General features: G+C 38.0%; 1 protein-coding gene across 2 annotated transcripts in view; it reads left to right on the top strand.

The window, feature by feature from the left end:
* KCTD3 (potassium channel tetramerization domain containing 3) overlaps positions 1 to 20,514 on the top strand; it is a 66,822-nt gene that overhangs the window by 13,681 nt on the left and 32,627 nt on the right. For both annotated transcript variants that reach the window (XM_020913118.2, XM_020913117.2), the window contains exons 5-9: positions 138 to 196; positions 474 to 554; positions 1,612 to 1,752; positions 2,207 to 2,297; positions 15,413 to 15,603. In XM_020913118.2, coding sequence (XP_020768777.1) covers positions 138 to 196; positions 474 to 554; positions 1,612 to 1,752; positions 2,207 to 2,297; positions 15,413 to 15,603 — 563 coding nt within the window. The remainder of the gene's footprint in view (positions 1 to 137; positions 197 to 473; positions 555 to 1,611; positions 1,753 to 2,206; positions 2,298 to 15,412; positions 15,604 to 20,514) is intronic.

Below are 20,514 nucleotides of genomic sequence, written 5' to 3'. Positions count from 1 at the left end.
TAAGGATCTTAGGAAAGAAGTAAGTTTTAAAGCCCATGATTTTGTTCGTGTTAAGAGCCTAGTACTTTTTCTGTTTCAGATGATAATCCAGGCTGCCACTGTTAGAAGATTTACATCATTAATTTGTTTCTTTGTAGGGGAGTGAGTATTAATGTTCTCCGACATGAAGCTGAATTTTATGGAATCACTCCACTAGGTATGTATCTGTCTTACTACTATTTTTTATTTGTGATTTGACCTTCTGAGCACTCAGCTTGCCCAAATGAAGTGTGTTTTATATCAGGTCCTAATTTTTGATGGACTAGTCAGTGCTTGCTTTTTGTGGATTTTCATAGAAAAAAGATATTGTCAGCTGATTTAACTTAAACATTTTCCCTTTTCTTTCCTTATCCTCTTTAACTAGAGAAAATAAGTGGAGTACTGTTTTTCTGTTTGCATGTACTCTTGACAAGTTTGCTTTGAAATGTTTTTAGTAAGAAGGCTTCTCTTATGTGAAGAGCTGGAGCGTTCATCTTGCGGCAGTGTCCTTTTCCATGGTTACTTGCCTCCACCAGGTACTTCTGCTCTGTTCATTGAATTGTTCAAGTCTTTTTATCATTACATTAAGTACAAATGTGTGAATAGGAAAATCTGTTTCTTGATTATCTCATTTGTAAATCTGCTGGAAAAGATGAAAACTTTAATCTTAACAGAAGTTAGGTCAGACTATAAGGTAGGGTAGGAGTTTGCCAGACTTTTTCTGGAGAGGGCCAGTTAGGCTTGTGAGCTAGAAGATCTCTGTGGCAGTTAACTGAACTCCCTGTAAACACTGCAGAAATGGATGGGTGTGACAGTGTCTAATACATTGTCACTTACATAAACAGCCAACAACCTGGACTTGGCTTTGGTCAGATTTGCTGATTCCTGTGCTTGAGAACTGGTTGTTATCCCCTTTGTGGAACCCCAGGAGTTTTGCAGAGATTTGTTAGTGTATTGGGGAGAGGAGGGCGAGGTGCATGTCATCTCTGCCCCTCTTCAGTCAGTCAGTACAGTTCCATCTGTACCTGTGTTGTAGCAGAGTTCTGAGCAAGAGTTCATTTCAAAGTGATTGCAAAAAGGCTCCTCTGCCAAAGAAGGGATGCTTGAAAATATAGGGCAATTCAGCTCTAAAGCTGAATAAAATTTAAATTAGTAAATAAAGTTTAAAAATTTAAACTTAATAAAGTTTAAAGTTAAAATTTAAGCTTAATAAAGTTTAAATTAGTGAATAGTACCTGTCTCATAGTAACTGTTCCGTAAATGTAAAGAGTTAGTGATAGAATGAATGAATTAGAATGAATGAATGAATGAATTAGAATGAATGATTAGAATGAATGAATGAATGATTGATTTGGTATTATACATATGATAAATCTTAGTCTTACTTATTAAATATGTAACATGAAAAATATCAGAAATATGTTTTTAAAAATTTCATCTTGTTATGGTAGTTATTTGTAGTAAATCGCTATATTAGAAGATAAATTTTAGCTATAATGTGTAGTTTTTTTGTTTTTTAGCCATAAGAACGTATGAAATTTTCAAATTTTGGTAGGTGAACTTAAAAAAAATGTATCTTCTTTCCTTTCATAGGTATTCCTAGTCGTAAAATAAACAACACTACTAGATCCTCAGCTGATTCTAGAAATGGACTAAATTTTACAGAAGGTGAAGCTCGAGGAAATGGTACTCAGCCTGTTCTTTCTGGAGCTGGAGAAGAAACTGTTAGACTAGGTAAGCAAAGCTTACATAAATAAAAAAAACAAAGTATGTACCTTTTTAGCTCTAGATATTGAGTAATTATTTTTAAAGATGTAGCTTTTGCTGTATCTCTTTTTAATCTAGGTCTCCCATTTATATCTTAAAGAGTCTCACCTAGTATTTTTATTTAACAAGTTTGTGATTTTCTGTTTGCTGTGAACCTTTAGAACAGAGGCCGACAAGCTTTTTCTGGCAAGGGCCAGATGGTGGACGTGGTGGGCTTCGTGAGCCCGAGGGCCTCTGTTGAAGCTGCTCCTTTCTCTTTGTAGAGCGCAAGCAGCTTTGTGTGTGGACGGATGTGCTTGGCTGTGTTCCAACAGAGCTCTCTTTCTCAAAACAGGCAGAGCACTGGAATTGGCCTCTTGGCCATAGTTTGCAAACCCCTTTTTTAGAACACAAAAAGCATTTCTTTTTCTAATATCAACAGGGTTTCCTGTGGATCCACGAAAGGTGCTAATAGTAGCTGGCCATCACAACTGGATCGTAGCTGCGTATGCCCATTTTGCTGTGTGTTACAGGTATTATATAATTAATAATGCTTTGCTTTTTACTTTGGGGAGTATTTTTGAATAGCTGTGATTTTATGCTTATAGATTTAAGAGCTATTTAATTTTCATCATCAGATTTTTTTTCTTCCAATTTTGCCTACTGATTAAATTCAGTTTACTTTTTTTTTAAAAAATTCAGTTTACTTTTATTTTTACAACTAACTTCATAAATACTGATAGCCTCAGTATACTTAAATATTGCCCATACAGTATAAACTGTGAAATAAGTGAGATATCTTGAAGTTACACCTTCTTGCTTAGTGTATCCAGCTTCCAAGTCGTTTAACTGTTGCATTAAATGAGGCAGGCTTGTTAATGTGACCCCTGTGTTTTTTTGTCTGTAATGATTAAATATTGTACTCTTAGAGGAGAATAATATTCTACATTGGTTGTGAGTACTATACACTTGGGAGTGAGGTAGTTAAGTAGGACTATTGTGAACAGAAGTGATGTAGTTTAGTATCTAATGTGCAAGGTAGTTTTGTTTTATCTAATTCTTGGATTCTCAGAAACCAGCGGGAACAAGGAAAAGTATATACTAGGGATTTCTCTTTTTTATTTGGCTGAGAGGTAGGATTCTTCCTTCAGAATTACTGTATGAAGTGAGAAATGTTGATGACGCGGGAACAGTGGTGTTCAGTTGCCAAGTCGTGTACAACTCTTTGCAGCCCATGGACTGCAGCACGCCAGGCTTCCCTGTCCATCACCAGCTCCCGGAGCTTGCTCAAACTCATGTCCGTTGAGTTTGTGATACCATCCAACCATCTCATATTCTGTCATCCCCTTCTCCTTCCTTCAGTCTCTCCTAGCATCAGGGTCTGTTCCAATGAGTCCGTTCTTCACATCAGGTGACCAAAGTGTTGGAGCTTCAGCATCAGTCCTTCCAATGAGTATTCAGGACTGCTTTCCTTTAGGATTGACTGGTTTGATCTCCTTGCAGTCCAAGGGACTCTCAGTAGTCTTCTCCAACACCACGGTTCAAAACCATCAATTCTTTGGTGCTCAGCTTTCTTTACGGTCCAACTCTCACATCTGTACATGACTACTGAAAAAACCATACCTTGGATTAAATGGACCTTTGTCGGCAGAGTGATGTCTCTGCTTTTTAATATGCTGTGTAGATTTGTCATCGCTTTCCTTCTAAGGAGCAAGCATCTTTTAATTTCATGGCTGCAGTCACAGCTCTCAGTCATTTCGGAACCCGGAAAAAGAGAATCTGCCCGTATTTTCACTTTTCCCCCTTCTATTTGCTGTGAAGTGATGAGACCAGATGCCATGATGTTAGTTTTTTTGAATGTTGAGTTTTAAGCCTGCTTTTTGAATCTCCTCTTTTCACCTTCATCAAGATGCTCTTTAGTTACTTTTCACTTTCTGCCACTGAAGTGGGATCATCTGTCTATCTGCAGAGGTTGTTGGTATTTCTCCTGGCAATCTTGATTCCAGTCTGGCATTTCACATGATGTGCTCTGCATAGAAGTTAAATATACAGTATGACATTATATGGCCTTGATGCACTCCTTTCCTAGTTTGGAACCAGTCCGTTGTTCCATGTCCAGTTCTAACTGTTCTTTCTTGACCCATATACAGGTTTCTCAGGGGATAGGTAAGGTTGTCTAATATTCCCAACTCTTTAAGAATTTTGCAGTTTTTTGTGATCCACACAGTCAGAGGCTTCCAAGTAGTCAGTGAAGCAGTAGGTATTTTTCTGGAGTTCGCTAGTTTTCTCTCTGATCCAACAGATATTAGCAATTTGATTTCTGGTTCCTCTGCCTTCTCGAAATCCAGCTTGTACATCTGGAATTTCTCAGTTCATGTACTGCTGAAGGCTCGTGTGAAGGATTTTGAGCATAATGAGCTCAAAATGCTAGCGTATGGAATGAGTGCAATTGTATGATAGTTTTCAACATTCTTTGACATTTCCCTTCTATGTGACTGGAATGAAAACTGACCTTTGCTAGTTCTGTGGTCATGTGGAGTTTTCCAAATATGCTGACATTGAATGCAGCACTTTAATAGCTTCATCTCTTAGAATTTTAAATAGCTCAGCTGGAATTCTGTCACCTGCTCTAGGTGTTTTGTGGTAATTCTTCCTAAGAGCCACTTGACTTCATGTTCCAGGGTGTCTGCTGCTGGGTGAGTTATCATACCATTGTGATTGTCCACGTCATTAAGACTGTTTTGTACATATACATGGTACATATACACCATGGAATATTACTCAGCCTTTAAAAAGAATTCATTTGAATCAGTTCTAATGAGATGGATGAAACTGGAGCCCATTATACAGAGCGAAGTAAGCCAGAAAGATAAAGACCATTACAGTATACTAACACATATATATGGAATTTAGAAAGATGGTAACAATAACCCTATATGCAAAACAGAAAAAGAGACTCAGATGTATAGAACAGACTTGTGGACTCTGGGAAAAGGCGAGGGTGGGATGTTTCAAGAGAACAGCATCGAAACATGTATATTATCTAGGGTGAAACAGATCACCAGCCCAGGTTGGATGCATGAGACAAGTGCTCGGGCCTGGTGCACTGGGAAGACCCAGAGGGATCGGGTGGAGAGGGAGGTGGGAGGGGGGACCGGGATGGGGAATACATGTAAATCCATGGCAAGTTCATTTCAATGTATGACAAAAACCACTGCAATGATGTAAAGTAATTAGCCTCCAACTAATAAAAATAAATGAAAAAAAAGACTGTTTTGTGTAGTTCTTCTATGTATTACCATCTCTTCTTAATTTCTTCTGCTTCTCTTAGATCCTTACTGTTTCTGTCCTTTATCATGCCCATCCTTGTATGAAATGTTCCCTTGATACCTCCAATTTTCTTGAAGAGATCTCTAGTCTTTCCCCTTCTGTTGTTTTCCTCTATTTCTTTTCATTGTTCAGTCAAGAAGGCCTTATCTCTTCTTGCTATTCTCTGTAACACTGCATTCAGTTGGGTATATCTTTATGTTTCTCCCTTGCCTTTCCCTTCTTTTCTTTCCTTGGAAGTGAAAGTGAAGTCGCTCAGTCATGTCGGACTCTTTGTGACCCCATGGACTATAGCCTACCAGGGTTCTCCGTCCATAGGATTTTCCAGGCAAGAGTACCAGAGTGGGTTGCCATTTTCTTTCCTTAGGTGTTTGTAAACCTCCTCAGACAGCTGCTTTGCCGCCTTCCATTTCTTTCTCTTTGGGATGGCTTTGGTCCCTGCCTCCTATACAGTACTACAAACTCTGTCCATAGTTCTTTGGGCATTTTGTCTGCATTGTCATGCTTCACTTTTACGTTTGTTCTCTTGCTCAGTTTACCGCATGTTACTTGAATTATCGAAAGAGTATTTGTGCAGATTGTTACCCTTTTGGGATTGATATTCCTCTTTAGATTTTTAAAAACATAATTGTTTATTTCCTTTGGCTGTGCTGGGTCTTCATTCCTGGCTTGCTTTTCTCTGACTGGTGAGTGAGGGCTGCCCCCTGCTTGTGGCTGCTCCCTGGCTTCTGTGCCCGCGGCCTGCCTTGTTTCAGAACCCAGGCCCTGGGGTGAGCAGGCTTCCGGAGTTGCAGCCCGTGGGCTCACTAGTTGTGGCTTCATGGGATGTGGGATCTTCCCAAATCAGGGATCAAACCTGTGTCTCCTGCTTTGGCCGGGGGATTCTTTACCACCGAGCCACCAGGGCAGCCCTCCACTTTAGATTTTTAATGCATGTAAAATTTACTTTTTGTGTAAGATACTAGATTTAGGAATCTATTTTCTTCCACGTGAGTGGCTAATTTTGTCCTGATTATTACATAAACCATCCTTTCTCATTGAATTTGAAAACCTTCATCTTGCTTTATATTTACTTTTACATACTTGCATCTAATTTTATACTTTTTCCCCCTATTGTCGGACACTTGGCTATGGTAAATAATGCTGCTGTCAGCATGGGAGTGCAGAACTTTTCAGGCTAGTGTTTTGTTTTCTTTGAATATATTCCCAGAATTTAAATTGCATTATCATAGGGTAGATCTGTACTTAATTTTTTTGAGCAAACACCATATTGTGTTCCATAGTTCCACAAACAGTGACAAAGGTTCCCTTTTCTCCACATCTACTCCAGCGCTTATTATCTTTTTTTTTTTACCTTTTTATTTTGTAAAATAAATTTTATTTTGTTTTGAAATATAGCTAATTGGCAATGTTGTGATAGTTTCACATGGACAGCAAAGGGACTCAGCCATATATACATGCATCCATCTCTTGTCTTTTCATGATGGCCATTGCAACAGGTATGAAGTGATACCTTACTGTGGTTTTAATTTGCATTTCCCTATTGACAATTGATGCTGAGGATCTTTCCTTGTACAGGTTGGCTATTTGTATATCTTCTTTGGGAAAATGTCTATTCAAGTCTTTGGCCCATTTTTTAGTTGGATTATTTGGTTTTTTGCTGTTGAGTTGAGTTTGTTATATATTTGCATATGGACATCTTATCAGATACATGGTTTGCAAATATTTTTTCCTATTCCACTGGTTGTTTTTTTCACTTTGATAGTTTCTTTTTCTGTGCAGATGGTTTTTAGTGCAAGGTAGTCCCATTTGTTTATTTCTGATTTTATTGCTTGTGCTTTATGTGTGATTTTGAAAACAGTCATTACCACGACTCATGTCAAGGAGCTTTTTCCCTATGTTTTCTTCTAGGATCTTCATGGTTTTAGGTATTCAGTCAATTTTGAGTTTATTTTTGTGAGTAGTATAAAGTGAAAGTGTTAGTCACTCAGTTCTGTCCGACTTTTTGCGACCCCATGGACTGTAGCCTTCCAGGCTTCTTTGTCCATGGATTTCCCAGGCAAGAATCCTGGAGTGATTTGCCATTGCCTTCTCCAGGGGAACTTCCTGACCCAGAAATTGAACCTGCATCACTTGCATTGCAGATTCTTTACTATCTGAGCCACTGGGGAAGCCAGTAAGGGTCAAATTTAATTCTTTTCTGTTTAAATCTCCAATTTCCAGGCACCATTTATTGAAAAAGCTCCCTTTTCTTCATTTAGTGTTCTTGGCTACCTTATCAAACATTAGTTGACTATATATGCTTGGACTTATTTCTGGGCTCTTAGTCCTATTCCATAGGCCTATTTGTGTGTTGATCTTCTTAATCATTCCTTTCATTAACTGGTGAGAATTAGAAATAGGAGATTGGAGGATTTTTGTGTGTTAGATGGAAGAGAAATGAGATGAAATATTCTTATGTGTTAAAGAGAAAAACTTGGGTATGTGTTTGGCTTCATAATTTAACCTTTGAGAGGTAGAATCAGCATCCTTTCTAATTAGCCTGGTAGTGAGGTTTTGGAAAGAAAACAGTGAAAGTTATATTGAGAAAAGTCCAGTAGAAAACAAGCAGTGAGGGATTTTGTGCTAATACATAGTGTTAAAAAAAAAAAAAAAACTTAGGCAAGCAAAGTCACCCTAACAAATGTAGCTCCTTCATCTGGACCTTGAGGAAAGAAGCATCGTGTGCTTGTATTTCTGCGTTCTTGTGGTACCCTCCTCAAACCACATTTGTGTTTTTAGTTGCAGAGTCTCCCTACCAACACCCAGAACCCTTTTTCTGTCTGGGGTCCATCTCTTGAAGGAAAATGGGCAAAGGGAAATCTGAGAGTCTGGTTTGGCAAATCATTTCAGCACTGAGCAGAAATTATGTATTTGGGGGTTGGGAAAGGAATGGGGAGTTGTGGGAGAAGGGAGAGCTCTTCAAAATAAGATGACTTGGCTCTAGAGGCTCCTGATGAGAAAATATTGGGAAGACATCCAGTTCCATAAAAATGGCTTCTAAATATTGAGAAATGAATTGAACTTTCCAGTTAGGACTTATTCAGCTGTTAGTTTATGCCAGGCCTATAACCCTGAAGTCTCTTGTATACATGTTCTCATTTAATTAGCACAACAACCTGTGGCATGGATCTCATCATCCCTATTTTACTAATGAGGAAACCAGGTTGGAGAAATTCCCTAGGTCATCCTGGGGAAAGAAATGACAGAATTCTCAACTCTCTCCATCCCAGTGCTTCTCATGTCCCAGGCACATAATAGATTCCTAAGAATGCACCAGAATAAACACCATGTTCCTCGTCTCTGGTGTAAGTGAGTAGTGTTAGTTCCGACAACATTATTAGTAATTCTTTGATTCAGTGGGTCAGGCAGTGGGCTGGGCTCAGTCTGAGAGCTACCCCTCCTCACGTTGTGGTTTCTGTTCCTAAGGGAGTGAAGTAGTGTGGAAGCAGCTAACATCAACTGAACAACAAAGTTTAGGCTGAGAAGTATAAAATGGAAATAATGTAGGTGACTTGGTGTATTAGTTTCTTCCTGCTGCTATAACAAATTACCATACATTTAGTATGATAAAACAACACAGTTTTTTATCACTCAGTTCTGGAATTCAGAAAATTCCAAATTGTATCTTGCTGGGCTAAAGTCAAGATATTGGCAGGTCTGTGTTCCTTCTGGAGGCTCCAGCAAGTTTCTTTGTCTTTCCCAACTTCGAAAGGGCATCTGTGTTCCTTTAATCATGTTGCCTTTTTTACATTTCAAAACCAGCGGTGTAGCAGCTTCAGATCTCTTTCCTGTCTCCCACTCGTCTACCTGCTTATGAGGACCTTAGTATTACATTCCAGGCACCTGGGTAGTCCCTCCATCTCTTGAACTTAATCACATCTGCAAAGCCCCTTTGCCATGCAAGATAACACTTTTACCATTTTCAGGAATTTAGACAAGGACATGTTTGGGGAGCCATTATTCTGCCTACCACACTTGGCGAGGAGTTCCATAGTTCAGATGGAAAGAACAGACGTCAACCTGGAGGCAAATATTACTCTTCTACTGTGGATTTTAGTTGCTACAAGACTCCTATCGAGACAGGAAAGAAAGTAAAAGTAAAGTTGCTCAGTCATGTCCGACTGTTTGCGACCCCATGGACTGTAGCCTACCAGGCTCCTCCATCCATGGGATTTTCCAGGCAAGAATCCTGGAGTGGGTAGCCATTTCCTTCTCCAGGGGATCTGCCCAACCCAGGTCTCCCGCATTGCAAGCAGACACTTTACCATCTGAACCACCTGGGAAGCCATCGAGACAGGACTTTTTTTTAGAGTTTTAAACTGGAGTGTACAGTTGATTTACAATGTTGTGTTAGATTTAGGTGTACAGCAAAGCGATTCAGTCATCAGTTCAGTTCAGTCGCTCAGTCGTGTCCAACTCTTTGCGACCCCTTGAATCGCAGCATGCCAGGCCTCCCTGTCTATCACCAACTCCCGGAGTTTACTCAGACTCATGTCCATCGAGTCGGTGATGCCATCCAGTCATCTCATCCTCTGTCGTCCCCTTCTTCTCCTGCCCCCAATCCCTCCCAGCATCAGGGTCTTTTCCAATGAGTCAACTCTTCACATAAGGTGGCCAAAGTATTGGAGTTTCAGCCTCAGCATCAGTCTTTCCAATGAACACCCAGGACTGATCTCCTTTAGGATGGACTGGTTGGATCTCCTTGCAGTCTAAGGGACTCTCAAGAGTCTTCTCCAACACCACAGTTCAGAAGCATCACTTTTTCAGTGATTCAGTCATACGTATACATAGATACATTCTTTTTTAGATTCTTTTCATTTACAGGTCTTTGCAGAATATTGAGTAGATTTCCCTGTGCTTTATGGTAGGTCCTTGTTAATTTTCTATTTTGTATGTAGTAGTATGTGTTAACCTACTAGTTTATCTCTCCACCCTGCATTTCCCCTTTGGTAACCATAAGTTTGTTTTCAAAGTTTGTTTTTGTTTTGTAATGAGTTCGTTTGTATCTTTTTTTAAAAATTATATATATGTGATATATTTGTCTTTGTTTTACTTCAGTTAGTATGATTATCTCTAGGTACCTCTGTGTTGCTGCTACTGGCATTATTTCATTTTTTATGCCCATGTAATATTTCATTCTATATATGTGCTGCATCTGCTGCAGATGAACATTGAGGTGCATACATCTTTTCAAGGTATGGTTTTCTTCAGATACATGCCTAGATGTGGAATTGCTGAATCCTATGGTAGTACTATATTTAGGCTTTTAAGGAATCTCCATACTGTTCTCTGTACAATATACCAGTTTATATTCCCACCAACAAGTGTAGGAGAGTTCCCTTTTTTCCACATCTTCTCCAGCATTTATTGTTTGTAGACTTTTTGATGATGGCCATTCTGACTAGTGTGAGCTGATAGCTCATTGTAGTTTTTGCATTTCTCTAATAATTAATGATATTGAGCCTCTTTTCACAAGCCTCTTGGTCATCTGTATGTCTCTTTGGAGAAATGTTTGCTTAGACCACCCACCCATTTTTTGATTGTGTTTTTTTTTTTTTTTAATATTGAGCTACATGAGTTGTTTGTATATTTGGAGATTAATCCCTTATCAGTGTCTTTGTTTGCAAATATATTCTCCCATTCTGTGGGTTTTTTTGTTTTGTGGATGGTTTCCATTGCTGTGTAAAAGCTTTTCTTCCGCCCCCCCCCCAATTATTTTTATTAGTTGGATGCTAATTACTTTATAATATTGTAGTGGTTTTTGCCATACATTGACATGAATCAGCCACGGATTTACATGTCTCTGCTTTTTAATATGCTGTCTAGGTTGGTCATAACTTTTCTTCCAAGGAGCAAGTGTCTTTTAATTTCATGGCTGCAGTCATCATCTGCACTGATTCTGGAACACCCCCCCCCCCCCCCCAAAATAGTCTGTCACTATTTCCATTGTTTCCCCATCTATTTGCCATGAAGTGATAGGACTGGATGACATGATGTTAGTTTTTTCAATGTTGAGTTTTATGTGAAATTTTTCACTCTCCTCTTTCACTTTCATCAAGGAGTTCTTTAGTTCTTCACTTTCTGCCATAATGTTGGTATCATCTGCGTATCTGATGTATTGTTATTTCCCCTGGCAATCTTGATTCCAGCTTGTGCTTCATCCAGCCTGGCATTTCTCATGATGTACTCTGCATATAGGTTAAATAAGCAGGGTGACAACATACAGCCTTGACATGCTTCTTCCCTAATTTGGAACCAGTCTGTTGTTCCATGTCTGGTTCTAATTGTTGCATCTTGACTTGCATACAGATTTCTCAGGAGACAGTTAAGGTGGTCTGGTATTCCCATCTCTTGAAGAATTTTCCACAATTTGTTGTGATCCACACACAGTCAAAGGCTTTGGCATAGTCAATAAAGCAGAAGTAGGTGCTTTTCTGGAACTCTCTTGCCTTTTTTATGATCCAGTGGATGTTGGCAATTTGATCTCAGGTTAGTCTGCCTTTCCTAAATCCAGCTTGAACATCTGGAAGTTCACGGTTCACGGACTGTTGAAGCCTGGCTTCATCATTTGTTATACTGCTCTGTAATTTTCTTTTTGAGTGTTACTTTTGTCTGGTTTTAGTATTAGGGTGATGGTGGCCCTATAGAATGTGTTTGTGAGTGTTCCTTTCTCTGCAGTTTTTGGGAATGATTTTAGACAGATCGGTAATAACTTTTCTCTAAATGTTTGATAGAATTTACCTGTGAAGCCATCTGGTCCTGGACTTTTGTTTTTGGAAGTTTTTAAATTTCAGTTTCAGTGTTTGTGATTGGTCTGTTCATATTTTTCATTTCTTTCTGGTTTAGCCTTGGAAGGTGGTGCCTTTCTAAGAATTTAAACATTTCTTCTAGGTGTTTTATTAGCATATAGTTGCTTCTAATAGTCCATTATCTTTTGTATTTCTGTGCTGTTCCTTGTAACATTTTCATTTCTCATTTTATCCATTTGAGCCCTCTTTTTTGCTTGAGGAGTCTGGCTAAAGGTTTATCAATTTTATCTTCTCAAAGAATCAGCTTTTAGTTTCATTGATCTTTTCTAGTGTTTTGTCTCTGTTTCATTCATTTCTGCTGATATTTATGATTTCTTTTCTTCCCGTAAGTTTGGGTTTTGTTTTCTTCTTTCTTTAATTCTTTAGGTGTAAGGTTATGGTGTTTATTTGAGATTTTTCTTGTTTTCTGAGGTGAGATTGTATTGCTATAGGCTTCTCTTAAAAGTGATTTCAAAATGAAAAAAAAAGTGCTTTCGCTGTATCCTGTAGGTTTCAGATTGTGTTTTTGTTATCGTTTGTTTCTAGGTATGTTTTGATTTCCTCTTTGATTTCTTCAGTGATCCATTTAACCTCTATTATTTTTTTTAACAGCTTTTTGTTTGTAATTAATTTCTAATCTCATAGCATTGGTCAAAATGATGCTTGATAGTATTTAAATTTTCTTAAAGTTAACAGCTTTCTTTATGGCCTGCATGTGATCTGTCCTGGAGAATGTTCTATGTGCACATGAGAAGAAAGTGTATTCTGCTGCTTTTGGATGGAATGGTCTATAAATATCTTTTTAAGAACATCTAGTGATCTAATGTGTCATGTAAGACCTGTGTTTCCTTATTAATTTTCTGTCTGATGACCTGTCCACTGATACAGTTGTGGTGGTAAAGTTTTCCTATTACTGTGTTACTGTTAGTTTCTCCTTTCATGGCTGTTAACATTTGCTTTATTTATTGAGTTGCTCCTATGTTGGGTGCATATATATTTACACTCGTTGTATCTTCTTGGTTTGATCCTTTGTTCATTATGTAGTGTCCTTCTTTGTCTTTTATAACAGTCTTCATTTTAGTCTATTTTGTCTGATATGAGTATTACTACTGCAGCTTTCTTTTGATTGCCATTTTCATTGAAAACCCTTTTCCATTTCACTTTCAGTCTGTTTGTATCCCTGGATACGAAGTGGAACTCTTATAAACAGCACACATATATATAGTCTTTTTTTTTTTTAATCCATTCTGCCAGTCTGTGCCATTTGGTTGAAGCATTTAATCCATTTACATTTAAGGTAATTATCTGTACATATGTTTTTACTGGGCTTTCCTGGTGGCTCAGCGATAAAGAATCTGCCTGCCAATGCAGGAGACATGGGTACCATTCCTGGATCAGGAAGATACCCTGGAGAAGGAAATGGCAACCCACTTCAGAATTCCTGTCTGGGAAATCTCATGGACAGAGGAGCCTGGCAGGCTATAGGCCATGAGGTTGTTAAAAAGATAAGGACATGATTTAGTGTCTAATAACATGTTAGACAAGAATAACATGCTGTTATTGTCATTTTAGATTCTTATGTTCTTTTGACATATTTATCAATTCTCATACAATTTGGTTACAGTATATTTACAGTAAGTTTCAAAAATTTGAGAGCATATACCCTCCACTATATCTTTCATATTAATTTGAAAGTTAACCATATTCTTTGCATAGCTGTCGTGATTTCAGAGTGTTGTTTCATTATGCAGGAATAAAGAGATGGGTTGTTGGACTACCAGAGCTTGTTCTGTGTTTTTACACATTTAAAATTGTGAATTTACATGTATGGAAAAATGCAAAGCAAATATTGCTTCTTCTTTGTACTTAATTTTAACTTAAAAAGTAGTAAATTCACACATCTCATTGAATTAAATTATGTAATTGTTATAATCACTCTCAAATATGCTGTCCTGATTGTTTTCTGGTTGTCATCTTTTTGTTTTACAATACCCTAGTTTCTCTAGAGAAAAATGACTTAGAAGTACAGTTTTTGTGAAAGCTCAGATCATATTTAGTTTTATTATTTTATTACTCAGTGGTCATAAGATTACATCATTCACCTCATTAAATCAATACAGCATCCCTTTTTTGAAGACTGTGAGCCTAGTTCCTAGTATAAGTCTGCATGCACATATTGGCAGATTATCTTCATTCTTGAAGTGCTGGCAGTCCCTGCTCTGTGTCCAGTCTGCCAGTCCTCAAGAGCATCTAGGTTTAATTTCTCAGTGTCTTGTCAGTATTTAGGGTTTATTGGACAATTATTTTCATTTTTGTATTCTGACACATGAATCCCATCTGGTGGCTGAAGTGGGTAATTACAGACCATATATTGCCTAGGAAAACCATATTAGATTTTTCTATATATTGCCTTTAAGGAAATCATTAATTCTTGGAATTAATAAGAGGGTTGAATTGTGTATTTCTGTGGATTATAGTTGTATTTAGCTTACATTTTAAACAAAAAATAAAGCTAAAGTGTTTTTATATAGGTTGTTAGGTGGTCATCATTTATGAACACTTAAGTTTGATTTTTGTGGTTATTATGTCAAGTAGTAGTAGTATTTAAAGGAGCACTTACTCATATTGTCTTTGGGTAAGGCAAAGAGATTCTTTACAATTTTGTTGCTGTCACATGTTTTGTGTAACTTTAAATATTTCATCGTTAAAGTTCAGGTTGTTTATTGTCATGATTGCTTAACTGTGTAGGTTTTAAATATTCGAAGGCTTAATGTGTAACCCCACAAAATAATGCATGTCTGAAAGACTTCAGTTAGGACAGCAAAAGTTATTAAAAATTTACAAATATGTTTATCAACAATTATATATTAAAGCATTTTTATTCAGTCAACTAAATCTAAATCATGATAAGAAACCTTTACTTATGGAGAAGGAATAGGCTCATGACATTTTTTTTTCATTTTGTGTGAAACCTTTAAAAAATCCAGTCCTCAGTAAGGGGTTTCCAAAGGTCACATTTCATTCACTTGATAATGCCAAGGTATCATATACCAGGTCACTCCCTTATCCTAGTTTGTCTTAATAGACTATCATCTGAAGTATCAAAAAATGATTGATCCTCAGCTAATCATAGTAATTTAATAACTGATCAGTTACTGATAGAATATTAATTCTCCTAAAACTGATTTTTGTTGACTATTTCCATTCACAAATAATGGCAAAGTACCATTTTTTTGTGTAAAATGTAAAAAGATACTACCTTTTTTTTTTTTTTTTTTAAGTTTCTAAGTCTATAGTTTGGAGAACTTTGCTAAATTATTCTTTGGAGGAGTATAGACCTCTAGTCTCTTTTTAAGTAGTTTATGTGTATTTTATTTTTTAGTAAATATATAGATAAATAGCTGTGATTAAATTTATTTTGGTGTATTCATTCATGTTCTCTTTGCTAAGTACTGCTGCGTCTTATTTATGTGTCTGTTTATATTCAACAGAATCAAAGAATCATCAGGATGGCAACAAGTGTTTACAAGCCCATATTTGGACTGGACTATTGAACGAGTAGCTTTAAATGCAAAAGTGGTTGGGGGTCCACACGGAGACAAGGACAAAATGGTGGCTGTTGCCTCAGAGAGTAGCATCATCTTATGGAGTGTCCAAGACGGAGGAAGTGGAAGCGAAATCGGTAGGAAAATGTTGTTTATGCTGTTGCATGTAATCTGAAGTTTAAGAGGGATTGCCCATAAATATCAAAATTAACTTGGACTAGTTATTAGTTAGCTAGAGCTGGTGCATCTTCTGTTCAGTGTCCAGTAACAGTAAGACTGCTCAGTGTGAGAGGAATGATCTGGTAAAGAGGCAAAAGAACTGATTTGACTGCCCTGTAAGAAGGTGCCCTTCCCAAATCCTATTTAGTGGTGGGTGCATTCTCTCCACCTCTTTCATACCACTGGGCTGAAGATGGGGTAAATAACTTTCTTTGTCCTCCCCACTTGTTGCTTCTAGACCTGAAGTTCTCAAGCTTTTCAATCTCTTCTAAATCTACTTTACTTTCTTAAGTCATTCAGGACCATTAATTGTTTTTGTTTGTATAGGTTATATCTGTTGATATTTACCATAATAGGAGTTAATACTGACATTCTGATAATTAAATTTAAAAAATAACAATAAAAACCCATTACATGGTAACATGAATAATTTTAGTAAAAAATAACTATCTTCAAGATGGGAAGAGCGGCAGTGGTTTACCGTTTTGTAAACCTCTTTTATGTTTAATTGAACCTATTTGTGCATTCAGTCTCCTGTGTGTGATTTGTTCTTCTGGTTGAACTTGGTGAAGAATTTGGCTTCACACAGATATATAGTTGGAAAAAACATTTTTATATAGTCTTTTTAGATAATTGTGGATATTGTTTGCTCCTGTCCCCAAATTTTGAAATCATATTGATGAACTCTGTTCTTATAGATCATACTCTGTTAAATTAAAATCATACTCTGTTTTTATATAGTCTTTTTAGATAATTGTGGATATTGTTTGCTCCCGTCCCCAAATTTTGAAATCATAATGATGAACTCTGTTCCTATAGATCATACTCTGTTAAAATAAAATCATACTCTGTTAAAGTCTGTTTTGTATTTTGAATGGATCTTTTTGTCCTTATATAATTTTGTATAACATCATGCATTGGTCATTTGTTAAGTGTTGGTTTACTGAGTCATGTAAAATCTTCAAAATGTTGATACCTTTCATTGTCAGTACATTTAAAAAAATCACATTTATTACTATAACCACTGATCACATCTGTGAACTCCAGTGTGTTCGGAAGTTTTCATACTTACTGTGGCAGAAAACATTTTTCAGATTCCTGATTTTCGCTTGAAGCATTGAGCTTGTGTCACTGAAATAACAGACTTGCTCTCTTCCACTTTGGGGGGAAGTGTACCAGACACCCAAAACTGGATTACCATAGTTGTAAGTCATCCTGTGCAGTGAAAATGGTCCCGTGTGAAAGGAGCAGCTGATTTCCTCTCAGATCCAGCAGTTGGGAAGGTGCTTCTCGGCACAGAGAGAGGACTTAGTCACATAGAATGTTAAGAAGACATACCTTCAAAATTGAGACTTAGTAAAAATTCTTACACAGATTGCTTCATCTAGGAAATTCTTAAGTTAAACTGTTTTCTTTCCTTGAAAATGTGGCAGAGAAGAATTTAATCACTACCAGTATAGTTTACTGCCACTCCTTTGATTCATGCTAAGGTGTGTGCTATTTTTACCCAACATTGCTTTGCATCGTTATTGCAAAGATCAACACAGATGTTCTAGGATAAAGCATGAGATTCGTAAGTTTTCAACACTTTGAATATTTCAGTGCCATGTGTATTTGTAATCAACAGACTGGTTCCAAATAGGAAAAGGAGTACATCAAGGCTGTATATTGTCACCCTGCTTATTTAACTTATATGCAGAGTACATCATGAGAAATGCTGGGCTGGAAGAAGCACAAGCCGGAATCAAGATTGCCGGGAGAAATATCAATAACCTCAGATATGCAGATGACACCACCCTTATGGCAGAAAGTGAAGAAGAACTAAAAAGCCTCTTGATGAAAGTGAAAGAGGAGAGTGAAAGAGTTGGCTTAAAGCTCAGCGTTCAGAAAACTAAGATCATGGCTTCTGGTCCCACCACTTCATGGGAAATAGATGGAGAAACTGTGGAAGCAGTGTCAGACTTTATTTTTTGGGGCTCCAAAAATCACTGCAGATGGTGATTGCAGCCATGAAATTAAAAGACGCTTACTCCGTGGAAGGAAAGTTATGATCAACCTAGACAGCATATTAAAAAGCAGAGACATTACTTTGCCAACAAAGGTCTGTCTGGTCAATGGTCCACTGGACCATTTTCCAGTGGTCATGTATGGATGTGACAGTTGGACTGTGAAGAAAGCTGAGTGCCGAAAAATTGATGCTTTCGAACTGTGGTGTTGGAGAAGACTCTAGAGAGTCCCTTGGACTGCCAGGAGACCCAACCAGTCCATCCTAAAGGAGATCAGTCCTGGGTGTTCATTGGAAGGACTGATGCTGAAGCTGAAACTCCAGTACTTTGGCCACCTTATGTGAAGAGTTGACTCGTTTGAAAAGACCCTGATGCCGGGAAGGATTGAGGACAGGAGGAGAAGGGGCCGACAGAGGATGAGATGGCTGGATGGCATCACTGACTCCATGGGCATGAGTCTGAGTAAACTCCGGGAGTTAGTGATAGACAGGGAGGCCTGGCGTGCTGTGATTCATGGGGTCGCAAAGAGTCAGACACGACTGAGCGACTGAACTGAACTGAGTTCATATAAAAGATCTTTAATGATTGGTTGAGGCTGGTACTAGATGAAGAGAAACAAAACACAAGGTGCAGCTACATCTGTGTATTTGTAAGACAGAAATGCAGTTCTGCAGACAAGGTACTGTCTGCGCCAGTCTTTAATTTGAGGATTTACTGGGTCACTGAAAAGGGCCAGCATTGTGGTTTCCTTTGCTGACGTTCATCTTGCAGGCATTCAGCATTGCCATCTGTCCAGGCTTTCCTAGTCTCCCAGCGATGGTGTGCCCTCCTCTCTCTAGAGCAGTGCCATACCCTACCCAGGAGGAAGGTTCAGTGACTTTTTCATTTCTAGTTTGAAGTTCTGTAATAGTTCATGGCTTTTCAAAAGTTTTTCCTATCTTCATTTAAAATACTTCTTTAAACTCTCGAGTATTTGGTCTGAAAGAACCCACAACTGGCTTTATAATACTGTTCAAAAAGGTTTTGTTGCTTAGGCACAATAAGGCAAGTTATTAACATGTATAAATTGGGGAGAAAGTTGTTATTTAAAATTTTTATATGCAGTTTTGCCCAGTTTCTTTAGAGTCCTTCTTTCCATGAATCAAAGAACTCCTCTAGGTCATATTTATATTTGTCAGCTCTGTTGGATTTATATGGATTGAGCAGGCAAGTTAAGTACAATAAAAATGTATTAAAAATAAATTTACGTCAGAACAAAATATTTAACAGCTGTAGGTAAAATTTAAAAATGTAGAAAGATTTTTATAACATTTTAAAAACTAACATTGCAGAATAGCAAAGTGTACCTTTTTCTTGTATTTCTTTGTAGGCTCAAGGAAAACTTGTATTCTAAAATAATTACAGCAGTTATAACTGAAGACAGCTATTAAAGACAGTGGAAGTATTTAGGCCAAAATTAAGTTAGTCTTGGGAAAGTTAGTTGTATCCCCAGCCTGCCACCATAAACCACTCTAGAAAACAGAACACATGTGCAGGTGCCATTGTCTCAATGGTGACCTCATGTCATGTAGCCTCTGGAGAACTCCTTGTCTGCACATTCTTGAGATAATGAGAGGTTTTTATTTTTAAAGGCAATGAAAATAGCCTTGACTTCAGGCTTCCGGAGGGTTTCCACAGACCGGTGAGGATTCCCAGACCATGCTTGGGGAATCATTGTTCTAGACCATTTCTCTTCCCTTCTGTCTCCGTGCCCCATCCTCCCCATCCCCCCACCGCTGCACCTGCCCGGATTTCGGATTTCATTCCTTCTGGACTTAACTTGATGTAGTGCTCAGCTACCCTTTGGATTACTACCCTTCATTCCTTTGAAATTACTAACTCTAATTTTCTAACTCAGAAATTCTTTAACTCCACTGGGATCTTGACTCATTGCTTCCCATTCCATCAAGCTTGGATTCTCTGTTTACAGTCACTCTAGCATAGAGCCTCTATTTTCTTCTCTTTCTCCCTTTGCTTTACCTACCTGAAGAAACTACAGCCCAGGCCAGATTGGCATTACTCTCCTGAATAGCCAAGTGTAGTGCAGAGAAAGAAATGTGTGCACATCCAGAACAGTTGTCTTAACTTGTGACCTCTCTCTGGTGGACCTTTAAAGGTTACCCAGAAATCCTAGCACATTATCTGTATCTGATCTTGTTTCTATGTCTTCCTCCTCTCTTCATGATTTGAAGTTGCTCTAATCATGTCCCTAAGCACTGTCTACAACCACTCCTGTTAGTGCCACCCATGGATCTGTACTCTGCTAAATCTTAGGATCCAGTTCATAGTCTTCATCTGATTAGAACTGTCATTTGATATAGTTGATTTGATTACTGTTTCCTTTTGAAGACTTTCTTCCTTTGGCTTCTGGAACACTTCATTATCAAGATTTTTATCCTCACTCTTTGTTTTTTCTCAGTTCCTTTTGATAGTTCTTCCTTATTTGCCAAATGTCAAAATGTTGGCATGCCCCAGGGCTTAGTCCTTGGGCTTCATTCCTCTATTTCTGTGTCTGTTCCTCAGGATATTCCCAGGTTCAGTGATTTGCTAAAAGGACCCAGAGGACTCCCACATAGATACTTGGAGCTATGGTGTCTTATAGTGAAAGCATGCAAAGCAAAACTGACAAGAGAAAAGACCTGTGGTGGCGTCTGCTCCCATCACTTCATGGCAAATAGGGGGAGAAGCTCAGTGGAAACCAGGTGCAGGCTTTCAGGAGGTCCCTTCCAGTGGTATTTGCTTAAAAATTCCCCTAGCAGTGAATTCTGACTACCTTGTGAGATG

The sequence above is a fragment of the Odocoileus virginianus genome, chromosome 11, assembly GCF_023699985.2.
Source record: "Odocoileus virginianus isolate 20LAN1187 ecotype Illinois chromosome 11, Ovbor_1.2, whole genome shotgun sequence".
NCBI classification, from domain to species: domain Eukaryota; kingdom Metazoa; phylum Chordata; class Mammalia; order Artiodactyla; family Cervidae; genus Odocoileus; species Odocoileus virginianus.
The sequence above is the reverse complement of the archived record's forward strand: the minus strand, read 5'-3'. Positions and strand labels throughout refer to the sequence as shown.